Here is a 23,079-nt window from a genome sequence, read left to right as displayed (position 1 = left end):
ATTGAGGCGGCCATGACACACAGAAGACACAGGACACAAGTGTGTCTTGCGTGTGTCTAAGGTGTGAGTGAGGCCTAAAACAGTTTGCAGAATTGGTACATTTCACACGAAAGCACAACTCAATACAAACACTGTTACTGTGGACAACACGCTGATAAAGCATTACACTTGTTTACAACATGGGTCCACCTTTTTCAATTCATAACGGTTGTTATACCTTAGCAGCGATCTCGCGGAGGCCCTTGAAGAAGCTGGGACTGGCGTGGTTGTCTCCGCCCTCCGCCTGGATGGGTTCGATGATGATTCCTGCCACGGGCTTCCCCTTCTGCCTCCACTTCACGATCAGATCCTCCGTCTGTCTCACACACACACGCACACACAAATATTTCATTCCATTACATACGAGAAGAAATTCTAGAAACTATAATGCATTTATGTAGCCCTTTTTTCTCATTCAGTGCTTTATAATGTCCATTACATTCACCCATTCACACGCACGCACACACACGCACACACACACACACACACACACACACACACACACACACACACAACAATGCAAGGTACTAACGTGCTTATGGGGGGAGGAGGAGCCGGGGCTCATACCAGGGACCTTCCGGTTCCCAGACGGCCGTCACTCATCTCCTGAGCTACTGTGACCCCATCACACACACATGCACGCACGGCAGGGCATTAAGCAACTAGTCGACTAGTTTACTAGTCGACTAGTAAATCTACTAGTCAACCTTGCTGGTACTAGTTGACTAGTTGATAAGAAGAAAAAAAAACGTTTTTATTTTTTATTTTAAGTGAATGCCCTAACGCACGCACGCACACACACGCACACGCACGCACACGCACGCACGCACACGCACGCGCACACACGCGCACACACGCACACACACGCACACGCACACACCTCTTCTAGGCACCGGGCCTCTTCCTGTGCGTTCTCCCGTTCGTGCTCCGCCAGGGGGTACTTGAGGGTGGGGAAGGGGGCGCTGGGCCAGTCGAAGGACGGGATGTCCACCTTGTGGATGGCCTTGGAGTGCGTCGTGGCCAGACAACCTGCACGTGTACCAAGCATTGGCTTACAGGTAGAGTAAGTGATATTATTCCGTTAAAGAAATAAGTGTTACATTATATAGGCAGCTCTATATGTTCTGATAGTAACCATTGCTGTAGAGTGTCTGTTCAGTAACATGTGTTAAATAGGCATGTAACGATATATCGTGAATTGATTCATATCGATATGAATCCAGACGATATGAATAAATTAAAAAAATAAAATAATTAGAGGGGCTAGTGAATTATGGTCTGTGTGATGTGAGCTCAGCTTTAATCATATTCCATCACATTCAAGTGCTTTGGAATTATTCAAATACTTTCAGTCGTAGAGCACTGCAGAGGGGAGCTGTGTGTGTCTGTGCCCAGGTGATGGTCGTTGATGCTCATTAATACATCAGGGAAGGCAATTAGGTCAAATAGGTCTACATCTATCCTAAGATGCCATCAAAGAAAGCCTTTTTCTTTTCTTTTTTACATGTTGACTCGGGCTAGGTTCTAAACAAGAAAGCATGTTTACAGTTGTTGCACAAAAATTAAGTCATTTTACATGAAAAGTAATGCTACTTTTGCAATGTACTAGTTAAATAAAAATTATTTATACATCAGACATAATTATTTGCTTGTTGTGAATCCAGAAAATATGACAATTATGTTGCCAACCATTCAGTAAATGTAATTGATACAGTACAGAAGAACATTGTTGCAGTTGCATGTGGGTCATGGCAGGAAAAAGCCACAGGGTGGCACTGTGGTGCAGCATTTAACACCTGCAATGATTTGAGATTTCCTACCTTCAAAGATTTAACCAGAGCTGTTACATAAACACTTAACTGTAAACTACCTAGAAACATTCTTTCTCTGGAACATGCTACAGACATAAACTGCATTTTCAGACAGATGCTGAAAATACGTTTTGAGTTTTAAGCAAGAAAACTAGCAAGAACAGACAGACAGACAGACAGACCATGACGCAGGTGGACCCGGTGAAAATAACTCACCCATTGTTCTGCCATGGAATCCTCCCATGAAGGAGAGAATACTGAGCTCAGGGCAACCTGGAGTCTGGAACAGAAAGATATGATATATAAGATAATATTCAGATTCATATTTATATATGAGGTGTTGAAGGGCCTGCAGCATGGGTGAAGATGAGCAGCTCCAAATCTAAAGCCTATTATTTCCTCCATCCATTTCACCCAACATCTCTCAGTTAATAATAATAATAATACAACTTTATTTGTATAGCACCTTTCATGACATGAAATGCAGCTCAAAGTGCTTTACAGAGCAATGAAGAGAGAAAAAAAGAAAAGAAAAGCAAGGCATAAACATTAAAAAAACAAGAGCAGTAATGCAATACAGTGAGGACATGAATAACAAAAGAAATTAAAAAAACAAATCAATTAAAAGCAAGAGTGTAGAAGTGGGTCTTGAGCTGTGCTTTAAAAATGTCTACAGAGGCTGCCTGTCGAAGGTACAGTGGGAGTTTGTTCCACGCCGTCGGCCCGTAGAAGCAAAAAGCTGCTTCCCCGTATTTTTTAGTTGCCATTTTTTTAGGCAAAGCGAGCAGGCCAGCAGTGGAAGACCTTAGGGGGCGGTTTGGGACATATTTAGGCAGTTGAAGCATGAAACTCACCTGGTTGACCATGCAGGACTCCAATTCTAATTCACTAGGCTCACCGTGCCCTCGTTCCTTGTTCTGCAACAAAACACGCACATCTTTTTTTTGCGGTTTAACAAGACATTCTTGAACACAAACAATAGTAGATGCACAGGCTTGGAAAAGTCAACGTGACATTACTTCTGATTCTGAGTGTTGTTGTACTGGGTCTCTCGTCCACATTTTTATTTGTTGACAAAATTGTCAATACTAGTTGCAGTCATCATAGCCTAGTTATTATTTTGTCAGTGAAAAAAGGTAGTCCACAAACATGTTTTCGTCATAGTTTTGGTTGATAAAAAATAATGAACACTGCTATCAAGATGCTCATACTCACCCAATACTAGGTGAATATGGCTTTGTAGCAGTGTTGATTTCGTCGACTAAAACTAAGACGAAAAATGTTCGTCGACTACCTTTTTCCACTGACGAAAACTAAATGGAAACTAAATAAAAACAATTTCGTCAACAAATAAAAGCTAGACTAAAATGTTAGGAGGGACTAGTGGACAAGAGATCCAGTATAAGTCATTTTACACTTGGTTGCATGCTGAAAATACTTTCAGCAAGTGAAAAATGAGCCATTACGACGGCATCAAGGCCCGGCAAAATACATTTTAGTCGACTAAATCAACTGCAGATTTAGTCGACTAAAATCGTATGATATTTAGTCGACTAAAACTAGGCTAACACTAAAACATTCCAGGTGACTAAAATGTGACTAAAACTAAATGAAAGCTATTCAAGAGACTATGACTAAAACTAAAATAAAAATGTGCTGCCAAAAACAACACTGCTTTGTAGGCTATCAACACACTCACCCTATACCAGATGAATATGGCTTTGTAGGCGTTCTCGTTTGAGCAGGAGCCACAGGCCATGGTCTGGACCCGACTCATCCCTCTGGGAGCCACCTGGCACAGGGAGGGAGACGAACACAGATGAGAGGAGAGGAGGAGGAAGAGAGACCTTTTTGTTAGCCTGCAGCTCCAGCCCTGAATCGCTGCCATTCAAACAATATATGTCTTGTGAATAATTAAGTGAAACGAAATTAAATGTGTCCATCTACCGTTTTTTTGTCTGTGAGACAAACAAAAAATGTTTGCTTTAAAATACATTGTGCAATAATTATGCACCTATGCTACCAGTAAACAGTTGTGTATTAAAAATAATCATACACACAGCATTACAACCACAGTACATATATTTGTAGTGGTGCTCAAAGAGAGGTTCAGGGACCCTCTGGGTTATTTAACCCATTATGGACAGGAACCCCTTTTGGTGTTTTAACTAAGCATCATGTTATACTTTAGCTATTGAAAAATAGCAGATCTACAAGCTCGTAGCGCGCCACCGAGTGGCGCGCTACGAGCTTGTAGGTCTGCTATTTTTGAAAAATCGTGAAAATGCTGCACAAATCTTTGAATATATATTCTTTCAGAGCGAACTTTATTTTTCTACGTCAGGCCTATAAATGGGTTAAGGGAGTTCCAAATGGAACTTACACATGTAACTTTACATGTAACTCTGGGAGTGTACACATCCATGTGTATGCTCTCAGAGTTATGGTTGTCCTATTTTAATTGTACATAGAGCAGACATGAAGTCCATAACCAGCTATATACAGTATATTTATTGTGTGCCCAAGATGTCTGTGGACGTCTTTGGTTTTACCCTGCGTGTTGTGCCCAAAACGTCAGTGTGGACGTCTTGGGCAAAAAATAAATAAATGTTTTTTAGATTAAAAAGCAATATGTCAAAAAAATAAAAATCTTGACAGTGTGATAAAACCAGTTCTGGAAACGGTTCAAAATGTGATGGAACCGATTCCAGTTCCTCAATGTTGGATCCGGTTCCTCTGCTTCCTCCAGTTCCCGATCCCAACCCTAGGCTAAAGTGGTTAAGAGTAGGGGGCTATAACAAAGGTTGCGCGCGCCGGTGTGTGTGTGTGTGTGTGTGTGTGTGTGTGTGTGTGTGTGTGTGTGTGTGTGTGCGTGCGTGTGTTTTACTGACCGACATGAGACTTTCTGAGAGTTTGTCTGGAAAGCTCTCGGGTGGGAGGATACCAAGAGCTGGCCGATTCACGAAAGCACTCTGAAAGAAAGACACCGAAAAACACAGAAAGTGAGGAAGAACTGTGGAAACGCACGCACGCACGCACGCACACCACACACGCACGCGCGCGCGCACGGTTGACTGAGTACAAGTGGAATTGGACAAGCTTCTCTTGCTATAAATAATGACTTTGATGATGTATTAGTGGGAGATAATTACATACCAGGTTGCTGGGATTGGCCATTACTTGCAGGAGGCTGGGATGATTGTAACCTGAGAGAGAGAGAGAGAGAGAGAGAGAGAGAGAGAGAGATACATTAGAAATGGGAATCTATCCTCTCATTGCCACAATGCCACATCATGCTTACTGTATCATCACTTCTCTGTTGAGCTGCTGCCTGTGACTGATATCAAACTCCACGTTCATTTCAAAGTGTACATGTGAAACGCGGGAGTGAAAGCTATATAGTACATACAGCAGGAGGTTTTACTTTCCTGTATTGAACCAGCTGCTGGCTTAATTGCTCAGACGAGCACTCGGGAGGGGAGCTATCTAGAGCGTTGCAGTCTCAGAACAACGAGGGCACCAGGAAATAATTCACCATTCATTTTCCCCATAGACGTTTCCAAAAGCATTTATTTAAAGGTGTCGAAATAAGAAAAACGTTCGCTCTGAGAGAATATATATTCAAAGATTTGTGCCACATTTTCACGATTTAAAAAAAATAGCAGATCTACAAGCTCATAGCGCGCCACCGAGTGGCGCGCTATGAGCTTGTAGATCTGCTATTTTTCAATAGCTAAATAATGCTTAGTTGAAACACCAAAACTGGTTCCCGTCCAGAATGGGTTAACAGCCGAGTTGACAAATCATGACAATACATTTTTTTGGGACGAACAAATAATTAGAAAGAAGAAGAAGACAAAAAAACACTTTTTTTAAAGAGTTTTTCTTCTTTCGAATTATTTGTTCGGCCCCAAAAAATGTGTTTATTGTCATGATTTGCCAACTCGGCTGTTGGCTTCGTCCGAGGCTTAAAGGGGAATACCACTCATTTTCAAAATTTGACTATGTCATTATTAATATACCTTAGAGCTGTTGCGTGGAAATAATTTAAAAAAAGTCCCCCCCCATTCTGTGTTTCCTAGAACTGGAGGTCTGAAAAAAAATCATTAACATTGTGAATTACATCTTGATGACATCATCAAGATGTGATTCACCATGTTGATGATTTTTGAAAAAAAAAAAAAAAATCCTGGTGCCCTCGTCGGACTGCGACGCTCTATTAGGGGTTAAGTCACAAGCAGATCTTGCTCGGGGACACTTGATTGGTCACATATATGGGAGAACAGAGGGCTGAACCAGTGAACTTGCAAGTTGCAACCCATTTTTTCACCCAATATCAATGATCTAATCATGTAATCCTGGGCGCTACACTTCCTTTGCCAACCAGCGGACTGACCTCATGCTTCCTTCTATGCATGAGGAGTCCAAGCTGCTTCTTTTCACCTGATGGGGGGGACGGGGACGGGGACGGGAGTTTCCCCGGCCGGACATAGCGCATGGAAGGAACACGTTATTCCGACCAGTTCCTTTCCCCTCCAATCAGGCGCCCCGGCTGGGCCAGGTGGGAGGGAACCAGTGAACTTCTGATCACCAGGAGGCCTCTCTATAGCCAGTAGCCACCCTGAAGATGATGAATCTTACATGTGTGCAGCAGCAGTGCTCCATGGGAATGAGAGATAAGTCACGTTCACACACGCACAGACTTTAAACAGAGTGTGGCTCTACAGTATGTATGGACTTTAATAGACTATAGACCCCCTGGACTTAAATCGGGTGTAATGTCAGATTTGGTAGTCTCCGGTGAATTTACATCCAGCGAGTAGACGCGTTGATGGCACTTTGTGGAGGGGAGAAGAGCCTCCCCGCCTATCGATGTGTTTGGAGATAGAGAGAGTATAGAGAGTAGAGACAGTACATTGAAAACCTGGCCTGGTTTACAGACAGTGCATTGTTTTTAATCCAACCACGTAAGATCACTTACACTTTCTTTGTTGTTTTTCTTCTTTGTAATTATTTGTTTGGTCCAAAATATTGTTTGTGTTGAGTTGTCACGACTCGAGTTGGCTTTGTCCGCGGCGTAACCGTCTTTAAATAAATACTTTTTGAAATGTCTATGGGAAAAATGCATTGGGATTCATTTCCTGGGCCATGGTAGGGGGCGGGACTGCGACGCTCTATAATGTTTAGCCCAAAGTAGAGATGGCAGGTTGAGAGTGGTTAATTATCGAGTCCTGACCACCTCCGTCTTTCTTGAGTCTAATTATAGTTGCATAATGTGTTGTTATGTTTCATGTGACTCTATTATATATATATCTATGACTCATGTTCCCCTATTTAATTCCTTCAAATTCAGAACATATACAGTTGACCGTTGTTGCTCTTTGAGGCGATTATAACTTATAAGACATAAATAATAGATGTAAAGGTTACATTATGCACCTTACATAAAAAAGAAAAACCTGCAGTGCTATCCCTACTTCCATCAGCAGAGGGCACTAGCCTCAATGCAAATACATAGCAAGGTGCATGTCTCCAATTGCATGTGCAATTGTATGGGGATGTTAACACTTGACCGCTTTGGGTACCATAGCATACCCAGAGTAATCTAGTAAGAGGCGACACTAGCGTTGACTCCCATTGTAACAATGGAATGTGGAAGTACTCATTCTCAATGGGATAGTTCCAATGTTTGGAACTATAGCCCATAGCGCCCGCTTTGCGGCGAGATCAAAGTGTGTCTACAAAACATCTAGCTTATCCACGTCAAACTAGTGCACACCAACTGACAATCTTATCTTCATGTTTACAGATGAGGGATGCCACAAAGTATTATTTTCTCAGATCTCTGCCCGCTAATAAGAGACAAGATAAGACTCAAGATAAGACTCACTGCACGTACTCCTACTGTATAGGTCACCAGGTCATTCAGTTCACCGTTTATCAACTAGTGGAAAGACATTTTTAAAAGTCAACAAATGCCTCCCCCTGGCCAGCCGGGGCGCCTGAAGGAGGGGGAAGGACGCTACGTCCAACCAGGGAAACTCCCCCCTGTCAGGTGCAAAGGAGCAACTTGGACACTCAGGCATGAAGGAAGCATGAGTTCAAGTCCGTTGCTCTCCCCATGTCCCCCATATATGGGGACTAGGTTGGCGGAGGGTGTGTGTAGAGCCCAGGATCACATTAGATAATTGACACAGGGGTGAAAAATGGGTTACAAAATCGTGGGATAAAAATAAATAAAAAAAAGTCTAGCTTCTCAAACCAGGCTGTAAACAACGCATATATCTAAATGACGGAGCGGTTGCGCAAAGACCCGCCCGGCAGCACTCTATAATGCAATTTATTTGTGCGTGTAAAGTATTTTTTGTTGAATTATTCATGACAAAGTTGTAAAGTATGTATATCCATAACATAAACAAGCAGCACGCTAGCAAACTATTCACTAGTTCTTTGTTTCAATCATTTGTTGTTATTGTTTTTCACAATTATATTACCTGATCATCTTCTTCTTAAAGCACAAATAACATGCATTTTAAAACTGCTTTTAATATCGTATTGTCTATGTCCCTCAAAGTTATTTCTAATGGTTTGAGCCTCAATCACCACTCTGATATAACCAGTCCTTGTCATTTATTTCTGGACTTTGAAAGCAGTTTTAGCTGCAATACCACAATGTCCTGAGGTGGTGGGGGTGCTGATATGCAGATTATTTAATATTTGAGTCATTATAATACTGATGCTACAGTAGATCAAACCAGGCTTGTTTCCATTCCATGCCAGCTTGGAAAATCAACAATGGTGGACATTGTAAACAAAGTGGAAATGCACATTTGGAACTGAAGACTGAAGAAGAGGAGGAATTATACAAAGTAGGGTGACATTGATGACATCACGATGAGGACAAAATCAGTTGAGATATGAAAGCCTGATTGTTCAAAATTATTATTTATTTGTGAGGATAGAAAACGCACTACACTAACACTAGTTTGAAACTCTACTGTCATATGCAAACATCTGTCGTGCGAATTATCAAAACATTAGAAAGTAGGCTAGCCGGCGTTGTATCAGATTGTGAAAATATAATAATAATAATAATAATAATAATAATAATAATAATAATAATAATAATAATAATAATAATAATAATGATCGAAAGAAAGAACTAGTGTATTGTCTGCACGTGCTGCTCGCTTATTTTATGGACATACATAATGTTGACTTTTACAACTTTGTCATGAGTAATTCAACAAAAAACACTCGCACAAATAAATTGCATTAAACAGTGCTGCCGGGCGGGTCTTTGCACAACCGCTCCGTCATTTAGAATTAGGCGTAAACAAGAGCTTCACCCTACAGAGATACCACGGTATGAAAACAAAGTGCAAAGGTGAAACGCTTTGGTGTGAAAGTGTTGTGGGTGATAGCAGCAGGTGCAATAGTAACGAGTTACTCAACCGGAGAATAGCAGCTTTCTAGGAACCAGGCCAACTTTGATGGCATAATTTGACCTTCATTATCATGTTATCGCTTTAACCAAGAAAGAGAGGGAGAGAGAGAGAGAGAGAGAGAGAGAGAGAGAGAGAGAGAGAGAGAGAGAGAGAGAGAGAGAGAGAGAGAGAGAGAGAGAGAGAGAGAGAGAGAGAGAGAGAGAGAGAGGGAGAGAGAGAGAGAGAGGAAATACGCCTAGAGCTTTGGATTCCAATGGAGGCCATGTTCTATGCTGGAGGGGCAAATCTGTCTGTCTGTCTGCGCACGCACGCACGCACGCACACACACATGGGCACAGGCGGGCATACTCATTACAGTATGGCTTTATCTCAGTGTTCCAGGTCCTCTAGAGTGATACAGCGAGTAGGGGAAACGAGAGAGAGAGAGAGAGAGAGAGAGAGAGAGAGAGAGAGAGAGAGAGAGAGAGAGAGAGAGAGAGAGATAACTGAAAGAGTGTAAGACGATGTGAACATGTCAGCTAAAAACAGGGAGAACAGTACAATGAGTGCACATGTTATACTGGTACTGCCTATAGAGTCACTATATTCCCTGCTGAGACGTAGCCAGAATGCCACAGACGAAAAACAGTCTAAGTCCACACTATTGATCCATAATGTATAAATGATAGATAAGGGGTCAGGACAACGAGGCCTTTTCGTGGAGGGGTCAGTCTGAAATTTGGACTTAGACTGTTTTTCGTCTGTGGTACTCTATTCCACAATCGCCGGATGCTATATAAAGTCTGGAACTACACCTCCCGAAATCCGATTAGCGGGAGCTGTCAATCACGTTTGCGCAAATATATTTTAAAATGTCTTTACACCGCCAATATATACTAGTTATGAAACAAATATATATATATCGTCTCTGTAAAGATATTTTAAAATATATTTTATGTAATATATAATTGCATTTTTTATAACTTTGATGCAGAGTTGGTGTAGGTTAACCCAGATATCAGTCACTTATTTATTTCTAAAAACCAAGAACCCTGCACATTGTACAGCACAGCTCACACATAAACACACTTTCTAATCTATCTCCACCTCCCAACAATCCATTGATTGTCTCAATGCTACAAGCTGACCAGCCTAACCACAAGTCATGTTGGCCGAGACCTGCAGTGTTCAAGAAGAGCGCATGCATGTGCACACACATGCACTCATGTGCGCATGCACTCGCGCACACGCACACAGGTTTCCTTCAAGTAATTAACTCGAAGAGACCAGATATGATGATGTGAGGGAGAGAGGACGACAGGAGATATGAACCTGGAAGCTAATCTAATCTCGCTGGACCAGACTGGCACAGTCTGTTTATAACTGTGAGTGAGTGAGTGAGTGAGGGAGCGTGTGTGTGTGTGTGTGTGTGTGTGTGTGTGTGTGTGTGTGTGTGTGTGTGTGTGTGTGTGTGTGTGTGTGTGTGTGTGTCAAAGTGACCTATTACACTCTCTTGATAGAGTCGGTTAATCAGAGTCTGATTTGATGTTTATAACAATGTTTGAGCGTCCAATTATGCCTCATTGCCACCTGGCCCTGTGTGTGTGCGTGCACATGACTGTGTGTGTGTGTGTGTGTGTGTGTGTGTGTGTGCGTGCGTGCGTGCGTGCGTGCGTGCGTGCGTGCGTGCGTGCGTGCGTGCGTGCGTGCGTGCGTGCGTGCGTGCGTGCGTGCGTGCGTGCGTGCGTGCGTGCGTGCGTGCGTGCGTGCGTGCGTGCGTGCGTGCCTGTGACTGTATTTGTGCACCACAGAATCACGGCCTTCATGACCGCCACAGCAAATCTCAATTCTGGTCTCCCGGGCAACCGTTGCGTTACTATGGCAGCACTTTAACAGATCACAGAAAAGTCTGCCGTTGCCACGTCGACAGCCAATCAGAGGGAGTGCATCGTTCCGTTCTGTATGTGGCTAGGTAGAGAGAGACCTTCATTTGACCTACATCAATAACTCCACAGCTGTAGCCTCAGTCTAACCCCAAGTGCTGTCTTCACAGGAGTGTATTGCAAGATACAACACGCACGCACGCACGCACGCACGCACGCACGCACGCACACACGCACGCACGCACGCACGCACGAGCACCACTTCGCTGACAAGGTCTTGATCTCTCTGTGTTCAGTCCATTGCATCCAGACTAAAGCTGGCTCTGTAAAAAGCGTCTATCCATTCCTAGCATTGTGCACAGCCCCTAAATGGGGGCGTTGTATGTTTGTATTGTTGTTTTGCCTCGAGTGTCGCTTTGGGCAATACACTATGCAGAGAACTTCTTTTCACCCGTAGCATCACGTATTCCTTCCCTCTAAAACTTGTCAGAGAGCGCCACACACTCAAAAGTCCACATATCAATTAGCGGTATATGTGTGGTCTGTCATGTGTGGAGGGCGACCTGTGTTCGAATTCCAGGTAGGAAATACATTAAAACGTATCTTTAATATATCCTATATCACTACCAACTATATGTCTTTAAGAGTACACAAACATAAAGAATGAAACGGCTCACCGATTGGAATGGAGGAGATCTGAGTGTAGACGTCAAGCATGCGGTTTCCGTCCACGTCCACCAGATAGTTCCCTCTGCTCTCCTCGTAGTTGCAGAAGAAGTTGATGGCCGCCACGTTCTGAGGAGGGGAGACGCGCACGCAACTGACATGGAGTATATCTCTATTGACATGGAACTGTGGTGACATGATGGAGGACATACAGTATATCTCTTAACCCATTTTGACCTGAGATCAGATTCTAAAAATGTCTTCTACCTCCTGACAGTTTTCTGAAAAATCTATGTTTCTATGTCAGTCGTTCTTTGATTTTTTTAAAATAGCAGACCTACAAGCTCGTAGCGCGCCACTCGGTGGCGTGCTATGAGCTTGTAGATCTGGTATTTTTCAATAGCTAAAGCATAACATAATGCTAACACCAAAAGGGGTTCCCGCCCAAAATGGGTTAACCCATTTTGGCCTGACGTCTAAATCCTGACAGTTTTCTGAAACACCTTATGTCAGTGGTGCTCAATATTTCATGGACCCCAAAATGATATGTAATCGGCCACCGACCCCCCATCTGAAAATATCTTGTTCCAGGAATCCCTCAGATTTGAGTTAAAAACGTTCGCTCTGAAGGAATATATATTCAAAGATTTGCGCCACATTTTCACGATTTCTCAAAAATAGCAGATCTACAAGCTTGTAGCGCGGCACTCAGTGCCGCGCCATGAGCTTGTAGATCTGCTATTTTTCAATAGCTAAAAGTATAATGCTTAAAACACCAAAAGGGGTTCCCGCCCAGAATGGGTAAACAATGAACATGGAACTGTGGTGACATGATGGAGGACGCATATCTCTTAACATGGAACTGAGTGGTTTGTAGTTGATGATGAATATTCTAAGCTTGCTGAATACATGGGACCACAATGGAAACAATTCCACAGGACCTTTTGTTCTTCTTCGTTTTTTCTGTTTTCCTTTTAGCCTCTTACCGGTAAGTGTTTTACTGTACCTCCGTGCAGTTTAGATTTTTGACTAGTAAAATATTCATTCATTCAATCATTCAATCAATCAATCAATCAATCAATCAATCAATCAATCAACCACACCTATAGGATTTCACTGTGTAGCATTATACGAACACATCCTCCATGATTCAAACCCGAGTGGAATAGTAAGAGAGTGGGGACACGCTTTGATCTCGCCGCAAAGCGGGTGCCTATGGGCTATAGTTCCGAACATTGGAACTATCCCATTGAGATAGAATGAGCACTTCCGCATTCCATTGTTACAATGGGAGTCAACGCTATAGTGTCGCCATGCACTCTCATACTATTCCACTCGGATTCAAACCAACAGAGATCACGCTGCGTGACACAGCTTTATAATCTAAAGCCAAAGGAAATGGTAGGACGTCGGTCATTAATTACACAGCTCTAATCATCACGTCTAAATAGATATTTTCGCTGTCGGGTGGAAACCTCATTATGTCCAAAACCACTTTAATAGCGGGGTGCGTACGTTGGGTAGACATACTAAGAGTCACAGGCATTAGTCCGTCAAAACACTGTCGCTCCCAACATGCGCCGGTGGTTACAATAACCCGTGGCTGGGTTAAAACTCACCGTGGCTCCCGACATGAGTGGCAGGTTAAAACTAACCTGTGGCGCCTCCTGACATGTGTGGCAGGTTAAAACTAACCCGTGGCTCCTGACATGTGTGGCAGGTTAAAACTAACCCGTGGCTCCTGACATGTGTGGCAGGTTAAAACTAACCCGTGGCTCCTGACATGTGTGGCAGGTTAAAACTAACCCGTGGCTCCTGACATGTGTGGCAGGTTAAAACTAACCTGTGGCTCCTGACATGTGTGGCAGGTTAAAACTAACCTGTGGCTCCTGACATGTGTGGCAGGTTAAAACTAACCTGTGGCTCCTGACATGTGTGGCAGGTTAAAACTAACCTGTGGCTCCTGACATGTGTGGCAGGTTAAAACTAACCTGTGGCTCCTGACATGTGTGGCAGGTTTAAAACGAACCCGTGGCTCCTGACATGTGTGGCAGGTTTAAAACGAACCCGTGGCTCCTGACAGTGGTGGAACTTAACTACGGTAAATGCATTTACTCCAAGTACTGCAAAGGGGAATACCACTCTCATTTTCCTCATTTTACTATTTACATTTTACCTTTTTATTATTTCCACACAACAGCTCGAATCATAGCCTATATATCTTTTGAGCTTGCTGCCTAGCTGAAATGGAAATGAAAAAAATAAATAAAGTGTAAAGTGATTTTAAAATATTTCGTGAACAGCTCCAAACTCTATATAGCATTCGGGGATTGTGGAATAGTTGTCTGACTACGCAGGAGTAGCGGCTGATCAGACTTGAGCTGTGTTGCATAACTTGCATTACCTTGCATTGCATAGCATTACATGACATTACCTTCTGGAACTTGATAAGGCATGCCTAAGCGCCTACGTTAATATGTTAAGCTACTCTTACTGTAATGGGAAGAGTTCAAGTTCCCTCTGAATTCCTGTGATTCTTTCTCACTAAGGTAAAGCAAAGAAGTAAAGTGCTTCTCAGTTCAATCAATCAGATTAAATCTTTCAGTGGAGACTTATTTTCTTGAGAGGGAAAATGGCTATTCCATGAATATTATTTATTGCAGAATAATAATAATACCAGTATTTCTTCTCCCTTCTCAGGGACATATTTACTCTGGAATCATGGAACCTTTGCCATTATTTATTACTCTGCCCTCAGTGTCCCATACATCTTCTTGAACCCATTTAGACCTGGGAACGATTCTACAAATGTCTTGTAAATCATGACTGAAAAACCCTATGTTTCCATGTCAGTCGTTCTCAAACATTTTCATGTCAAGGACCCCCAACAATATATGTAACTGGCCGCCGACCACCATCTGAAAATATGTTGTTCCATGGACCCACCCCAGAAGCAAAGATTTGAGTTAAAAAATGTCCGCTCTGAAAGAATATATATTCAAAGATGTGCGCCACATTTTCACAATTAATTGCAGACCTACAAGCTCGTAGCGCGGCACCCCCGGTGCCGCGCTACGAGCTTGTAGATCTGCAATTTTTCAATAGCTAAAGCATAACATAATGCTTAAAACACCGAAAGGGGTTCTGCCCAGAATGGTTTAAACCTATCCAATCTATCCAAAAGACGTTTGTCAACCAGTCTCAGCTTGAGAACGATCCCAGCTCTCCATGCACACGGTACACCAGCACACCTCGCAAAAACAACAAACATGCAAGCAGACGGATTTCACGCAAGCTTGCATCTGTAATGATCCATTCGTGTACAGCATATTCATCATTACCCCTGCTTGTCCTGCCATGACACATTGCAACACACCTGTAACAAAACTGCCAACGAAACATAATACGAAACCCATTGTGGCACCGCTACGCCATTTCCACTATACAGGCACATTTTATTTTAACCCATTTTGGGCGGGAACCCCTTTTGGTGTTTTAAACATTATGTTATAATTTAGCTATTGAAAAATAGCAGATCTACAAGCTCATAGCGCGCCACCGAGTGGTGCTCTACGAGCTTGTAGATCTGCTATTTTTGAAAAGTCGTGAAAATGTGGCACAAATCTTTGAATATATATTTCAGAGCGAACATTTTTAACTAAAATATTGGCTTCTGAGGGGTCCCTGGAACGACATATTTTCAGATGGGGGTCCGTGGCCCAATAGAGATAATTATGGGGGTCCTTGACATGAAAAAGGTTGAGCACCACTGACATAGAAACATGGTTTTCAGAAAAAAAATGTTTTTTTAATCGACCTCAGTCCAAAATGGGTTAACAAAAGGCTCAAATTGTGATTACATCATCCATCACATGCTACTTTTAGCCCTTTTAAGTTGCATACAATTTGTACAATTTGCATAATTAGGCTTTAGTTTTAGCCACTGGATAAGGGGAGGGGGGAGGGGATGTTATGGTGGTGTGTGGGGGCACTGGGGGTATGAGGAGGCTTTCAGCAGGTACAGTTGGAGGCCATCGATATTGTCCTTTTCTTTTTGCTGAGGTTTGCGTGATCTGCGCAAAAGGACAGTTAACCCATTTTGGGCGGGAACCCCTTTTGGTGTTTTAAACATTGTTATAATTTAGCTATTGAAAAATAGCAGATCTACAAGCTCATAGCGCGCCACCGAGTGGCGCGCTACGAGCTTGTAGGTCTGCTATTTTTGAAAAATCGTGAAAATATTTATTTCAGAAAACTGGAGGATTTAGAAGGATTTTTTTAAATTTTGAGGTCAGGCCTAAATGGGTCAAATGATAAGGGACAATATCGGTGGCACCCAACTGTAAATGGCTGTTGCAGTACATGGGTTCCTGTTGCGTGCCTATACTACACTAACATAACTGTGCAGATAATGGGGGGAGAGAGACACACCGTTTTTTGCTTTGTGCAATATATTACTAGGACATGCCTCGTGGCGAAGGTTTGCGCTCTACCGAGCACACCTTTCTACAGCTCAAACTGCTTCACTGGATCAACATAATGCCCTTACACATGATGCGCACGTCGCTGCTGTCGGCCAGAAACCTCTTATCTCCATATTTCATTCGTTTTTGTATTTTTCTTTCGTAAAAAAAAATTAACGCAGATATGCAAGCTCGAAATGTGTCACGAGGCGACGCATTTCGAGCTTGTAGATCTGCTACTTTTGATGCTTTTGAAGCCTGAAAAGGAGCAGTTTTGGACACGTGAGGTTTCCGCCCGACAGAGATGACAATAATAATGCACTGCAACGCTTGGCCAATGTACGCTGTATACTTCACATCCCCCTCTCCAAATGTATGTATGCACACACACGCGCACGCGCACATGCACACGCACACGCACACACACACACACACACACACACACACACACACACACACACACACACACGCACACGCACACACAGCCAGTCAAGGGTTACATAACGTAAGTGTGTACCGTGCAAAGGCAAAATGAGTAACAGTGTATAGATCAAGGAATAAGGTCACAACCAAGCATGCAGCAAGCACGCACGTACGCTCTCTCTCTCTCTTTGCCGAAATTAGCCGATCTATACAATTCTGCTATAGTCGATCTAATAGCCGAATGCTCGCCCCCAAGAATAGGGGACAGGGATGCTGGGGTTCATCTGGTTAATGTTTACATTTAGGCCATACTGTTTGAATTACTATGCAACAGTCACCCTATACTGCCGCGCTATGAGCTTGTAGATCTGCCGGGGTTTTTTGCGACCATGTAGCACAAATCTTTGAATATATATACTGTATTCTTTCACAGCGAATGCTTTTAACTCAAATATTTGCTTCTGTGTGGTGCTTGGAACACAATATTTTGAGATTGGGGTCTGAAGCCAAATGCATATCATTTTGGGGGTCCCTGACATGGAAAACTTTGAGCACCACTGATATACTGTACAAACATATAGGGTGTTTCTAGAAAACTGTCAGGATTTTAGGTCTTAATGGGTTAACCCATTTTGGGTGCTTTAGCTATTGAAAAATAGCAGATCTACAAGCTCATAGCGCAGCACCGAGTGCCGCGCTATGAACATGTAGGTCTGCCATTTTTGAAAAATCATGAAAATGTGCTTCAAATCTTTGAATATATATTATTACAGAGTGAACATTTTAACTCAAATCTTTGCTTCTGGGGATGGTCCCCATGGAACAACATATTTTCAGATGGGGGGGCATATTACATATAATCTTTGGGGTCCTTGACATGAAATATTGAACACCACTGATACAGAAACATAAGGTTTTTCAGAAAACTGTCAGGATTTTGAAGACATTTTTTTTTTTAATTTCAGGCCTGAACGGGTTAAGTGGTTGGGGAAATTTCCGTTGAAACACAGCTGTGTCAAGCTGCAGAGCCACGGCTCCTTCTTGGAAAGGAAAAGCCTTGTCCTTGTTTGACCCTGACGTGCTGCCAGACATGCAGTATCTTCACTGCACGCTGTGAGAGCTGCAGTGCTCTGCTGCTTTACTTGAGCAACAGTAGCAATACAAGTAAGACGCGTGAACGCGGGAAGCGAACGCAGCTCGTAAATTAGAATAAATTAGTTTTTTCTTTTTAAGTTTTTTTTTAAGTTAAGTTTTTTTTAAATTAGAATAAATTAGAATAAATTAGTTACGTTTTTTTTAAGTTTTTTCTTTAAGTTTTTTCTTTTTAAGTTTTTTTTTAAGTTAAGTTTTTTTTTTAAGTTAAGTTTTCTTTTTAAGTTTTTTCTCTTTAAGTTTATTCTCTTTAAGTTTTTTTTTTAAGTAAAGTTTTTTTTTTTAAGTAAAGTTTTTTTTTTAAAGTAAAGTTTTTTTAAGTTAAGTTGTTGTGTGTGTGTGTGTGTGTGTGTGTGTGTGTGTGTGTGTGTGTGTGTGTGTGTGTGTGTGTGTGTGTGTGTGTGCGCGTGTGTGTGCACGTGTGTTTTTGTGTGTGATACAGCTGCGCCCTCTGGTGGCGGGCGGGTGGTGTTACAGCGTGACAGACACACAGACAGACATGATCTGCTGGGTCTCAGTAAATGCTCACTGCGTTCACAATAACACCATGAACTTCAAGGAATACAAGATATACAAGACTGGCTCAGATGCAATTCCTCGTGTTTATTTGAGAACGCCGACGCGTTTCGGCAAACGGCCTTCTTCAGAGCAGACTAGAAAAGTTATTTTTAAAGTGCCTTTTAAAAAAAAAAAAAAGTATTTAGTATTGCTTTGATGCTCATATTAACCTTAGGAAGCATTACGTTGTTTTTATTAGCCTACCCTGGACCACACATGGACATATGACATCATCAACCTGCGACAGGAGCAGTCCCTATTGAGTGAAACATTCTCTATTTATGAAAGAAATAAAATATGTTTCATGTGTTTTTATTTTGTAATTTTAGTTATAGAGGGCAAGTATAATGTTTTAAGGCACATTTGTCTTATTAGCCAGGAATCCTTTTAAGTACAATTCTGAAGTGCTCTTACTTTATCTGAGTATTTTTAGGGCGATAGCCCCTCCTATGCCCACCTTTGTGTGTGCGTGTGTACCCCATAGCGATGATTTGATTGGCTGAGCCACGGAAATGAAAGTGAAGACGCAAAAAGTGATTGGCCCGGAATGCGACTGATGATGTATGATGATAAGAGCGCCCCTCACTTCACATGGGTGTGATTTGTTTTATATATTATACTTTATTATACTTACTCCACTACATCTCAGAGGGGTGGTTGTATTTGGTCTCCCTGCCCTTCTATTGAGACATTTTAGATCCCGTGGCTAGGTGACCTTTGACATCACCATGTTTCTGGTTTGACACACGTGCATTTTGACCTGAAGGGCAACATTCAATGTATGCCCTGATCAAGCAAGCAAGCAGGCTCTATTGGCTCAGTGGTAAAACATTCCACACAGGGTATAGAACAAGAAAGTTGCATGGTGGTGCAGCTTTAAGTACAGTACTTGAGTAACTGTACTTACTTTACTTATAACTACAACCGTACTGCTGCTTCTGCTGCTACAAGCTGAGGCAGCACAGTGAGTCTGGCTGGGGTTCAAATCCTTATAAAACCATGAGATATACTGTATTATAACCATGATGCAGCATGACAACACTATAGCCTGGCGGGGGCCAGACTGCATAGCGAGGATTCACTGACGCTTTCCTCCCCGAGGGAACACTGCACTGCACTGGGGTTCAAATCCGGATAAAACCAGCAGATCCTGACTGTATAATACAATGATGCAGCATGACAACAACACTAAATGGTAAATGGCGCATTCAAATAGCGCTTTTATCCAAAGTGCTTTACATAGATTGTGCATTACCTTCACCCATTCACACACACATTCATACACCGATGGCGGAGGAAATCATGCAACTATAGGCACCAACCTGCACATCGGGAGCAATTAGGGGTTCAGAGTTTTGCTCAAGGACACTTCGACATTGACTCTGGGGGAGCCCGGGTTCGAACTGGGAACTTTGCAGTTCCCATCCGGCTGATCTACCGGCCACTCTACCCCGGGGCCACTGCACATGCGCGCACGCACGCACGCACGCACGCACACGCGCACGCGCACACGCACACGCACACGCACACACACACACACACACACACACGCACACGCACACGCACACGCACACGCACACACACACACACCCTTTGTGTCTTACCTGGATTTCGCCCAGCTGTTTAGTCAGCGCCTGAGTAAAGATAATGCAGAAAAAGAGAGAGAGAGACAGAGAGAGAAATATGGACACAGGACAGAGAGAGACAGTTGTGAGTTTCTGCTAAGTAAAATCAACCTTGAAAGGCAAATGTACAGTATCGAGCAAGCGTGCGTGCGTGTGTGCGTGCGTGTTACCTGTGACCGTGGCCCAGGGACCTGTGTCTTCATGGAGGGACCATCGTACTCAAAGTCCATCTGAGCCTTGGGCGCCACTTTACTGACATATCTGGAGGCTGTGGACACAGGATGTTACCTTACTGATTTATCTGGAGGCTGTGAGGGGGGGGGGGGGGGGGGGGGCTGGATGTGTCAATGAATAAACATGCACTCATAAACATCTCGTTGCTGTCAGACAGAACATACTGTCTACATGTTTTTGCTTATCGTGTTTTTTTTCCCCCTGTAAATGAATACCCTACTTGGTCATACTACAGCGGCACACAAAAGCATCACAAGCAGCAGATCCACAAGTTGGAAATGTGGCACAAAGCGACACGTCGTCTTGAGCTTATAGATCTGCTACTTTTGAATTTGAATCCTGAAAAGTGACAGAGTTGGACATAATGAGGTTTCCACCCGACAGAGACGACGTGTGCGTAACAATCAGCTTGATTGAGTACACCTGGAAGCAGAGAGAAACGAGCTGAAAACAAATCCTCTCTGATTCCGGTGACGACCATCACAAGACATTACAGATTATCCAGAGAGATGCCTGCTGTTCCCTCCAGAAATGTTCATCAGAGACGGATTCAGTCTCTGTCTCTGTTATAAAAACCCAACATTCCAATTAACAGTCAAAAATAGCACAAAAAAAATCACACCCGTGTGAACTGAGTGAGTGGTGCAACTCCGTGTGGGGGTCCGTAAAATCTGAATCCCCCACCCACCCCTTTTCTAGCCTGGCTAATAAGCCAGACTAATATCACACAACACGGTAGGCAATTTTTTTTTGCCAACGGCTGATTCGGTCTGGTTTATTAACCAGGCTACCCCTTTTCCCCCTCACTGTATATGTTTTTTTCCCCTTTTTACCTCCTCTATGATGATTTCCTGTTTTTGTCTATATAGAAGTGTATATTCGTACGTCTCTAAATGTTTTGATGAATTGAAAGCGGTGGGCCCTATTGTAAACAAGTGTAATGCTTTATGGTGTCGTCCACTCACAGTTAACAGTTTTTGTATTGAGTTTTACTTGAAATGTACTGCAAAATGTAAATAAATCAATAATCAATCAATCAATCAATCAATCAATCAATCAATCAATCAATCAATGTGTTGCATAAACATCCACTCCACAATCTGGATGAGACACAAAATCCGATTTGAGCTGGTAACATGGCCTTATTGTCACTCACATTGAGAACCATTATCATGTGCACGTGCAGTGACAGGATCCACCACGCCTCAAAACAGACAGACAAACAGACCAATAAGAAGCGATCAAAGCGCGTGCTGTGTTCTGGATCTAACCGGCGTGGAACGTGCTATAGTGTAGTAACTTAAGTAGATCATTGACTAGGACGTAGCAGAGCTTCCACAGAGGGTGTACAGACAGCCATAGACCTCCCAGAGAGAGGAAGTCACGTTCCCCCTGGGCTGGAGAACTCACCTATGCTCTCTATGGCATAGGCAGCTCCCGGCAGGATCCGCCGGGAGAAACTAGGCGCAGCTGAGGACATAAGACTAATTAATTAGAGTGACAGAGAGAGAGCGAGGAGTGCGTGTGTGCGTGTGTGTCAATGTAACAAAGGTGCAGACGATCAGAAATCAGCAGAGAGTGAGCGACGTTTGCGCAACTGTATGCCGAATTGAAGTGGACTCGGCCCCAGACTTTTTTTTCCTTCTCCCTGGAAATAAAAATGTCTGGGTTTCCGAGGCTATGTTCCCTGGCCTGGATGGATGTACACTGTTGGCCAGGAGCCAACACACACACACACGCGCATGCACACAGACACGCACACAGTCACAGACACACACACACACACACACACACACACACACACACACACACACACACACACACACACACACACACACACACCTTTTCTTTGTCTTCTACAATCTCTCAGTTGAATCATAATATTAAATGGTAAATGGTAAATGGTGCATTTATATAGCGCCTTTATCCAAGGCGCTTTACATAGATTGTGCATTACATTCACCCATTCACACACACATTCATACACCGATTGCGGCGGAAACCATGCAAGGCACCAACTAGCACATCAGGAGCAATTAGGGGTTCAGTGTCTTGCCCAAGGACACTTCGACATGTAGACAGGAGGAGCCGGGATTCGAACCGCCAACCCATGGATCATTGGACGACCTGCTCTACCTCTTGAGCCACAGTCGCCCCTGTATAATAATATATATATATATAATATTATTTAATATTATTATAGTTAATAAAAAGATTCGACTTAGAGATATTGGTAGTCGACTAATCGAGGCGAGGACTATAACCCATTCTGAACGGGAACCCCTTTTGGTGTTTTAACTAAGCATTATGTTATACTTAAGCTATTCAAAAATAGCAGATCTACAAGCTCATAGCGCGCCACCGAGTGGCGCGCTACGAGCTTGAAGGTCTGCTATTTTTGAAAAATCGTGAAAATGCGGCACAAATCTTTGAATATATAATCTTTCAGAAGACTTTCTTTTTTATTTCGACGTCAGGCCTATAAATGGGATAATTTATATACACTGTAGAGTCAGCATAGTCACACTCCTCATTTTCTAATGTGACTTATTGTATGTGTGGCATGAACTGGTTCTGTGTGTTTCTTTACCCGCTACAGACACACACACGTTTTATTAAGACATTCTATGACCTGACCGGCCTGCCATGTCACTGACGATTTACAAACGGTAGGTATTTAGCTGACCTAGCTGAAATAACAATCTGCACCAGGTAAACAAGACACCTGGATGGAATAGCATGCTATCTAAATTACTTTCACTTGTCAACCTCTCTCTCTCTCTGTCATTCATTAACAA

The 23,079-nt window shown here is 42.9% G+C and overlaps 1 protein-coding gene across 1 annotated transcript in view; it reads right to left on the bottom strand.

Annotated features, from left to right (window-relative positions):
• The window catches only part of abat (4-aminobutyrate aminotransferase), a 79,833-nt gene that overhangs the window by 8,443 nt on the left and 48,311 nt on the right, over window positions 1-23,079 (bottom strand). The window contains exons 4-13 of the mRNA XM_079519401.1: window positions 20,218-20,315; window positions 20,027-20,056; window positions 11,838-11,955; window positions 5,007-5,056; window positions 4,742-4,822; window positions 3,550-3,642; window positions 2,705-2,767; window positions 2,067-2,130; window positions 920-1,068; window positions 218-355 (exon numbers count right to left, since the gene is read on the bottom strand). Of these exons, the coding sequence (XP_079375527.1) occupies window positions 218-355; window positions 920-1,068; window positions 2,067-2,130; window positions 2,705-2,767; window positions 3,550-3,642; window positions 4,742-4,822; window positions 5,007-5,056; window positions 11,838-11,955; window positions 20,027-20,056; window positions 20,218-20,315 (884 nt within the window). The remainder of the gene's footprint in view (window positions 1-217; window positions 356-919; window positions 1,069-2,066; window positions 2,131-2,704; window positions 2,768-3,549; window positions 3,643-4,741; window positions 4,823-5,006; window positions 5,057-11,837; window positions 11,956-20,026; window positions 20,057-20,217; window positions 20,316-23,079) is intronic.

The sequence above is a fragment of the Electrona antarctica genome, assembly GCF_951216825.1.
Source record: "Electrona antarctica genome assembly, chromosome: 14".
In the NCBI taxonomy this organism is placed as follows: Eukaryota; Metazoa; Chordata; class Actinopteri; order Myctophiformes; family Myctophidae; genus Electrona; species Electrona antarctica.
This window is presented reverse-complemented; position numbering and strand designations above follow the sequence as displayed.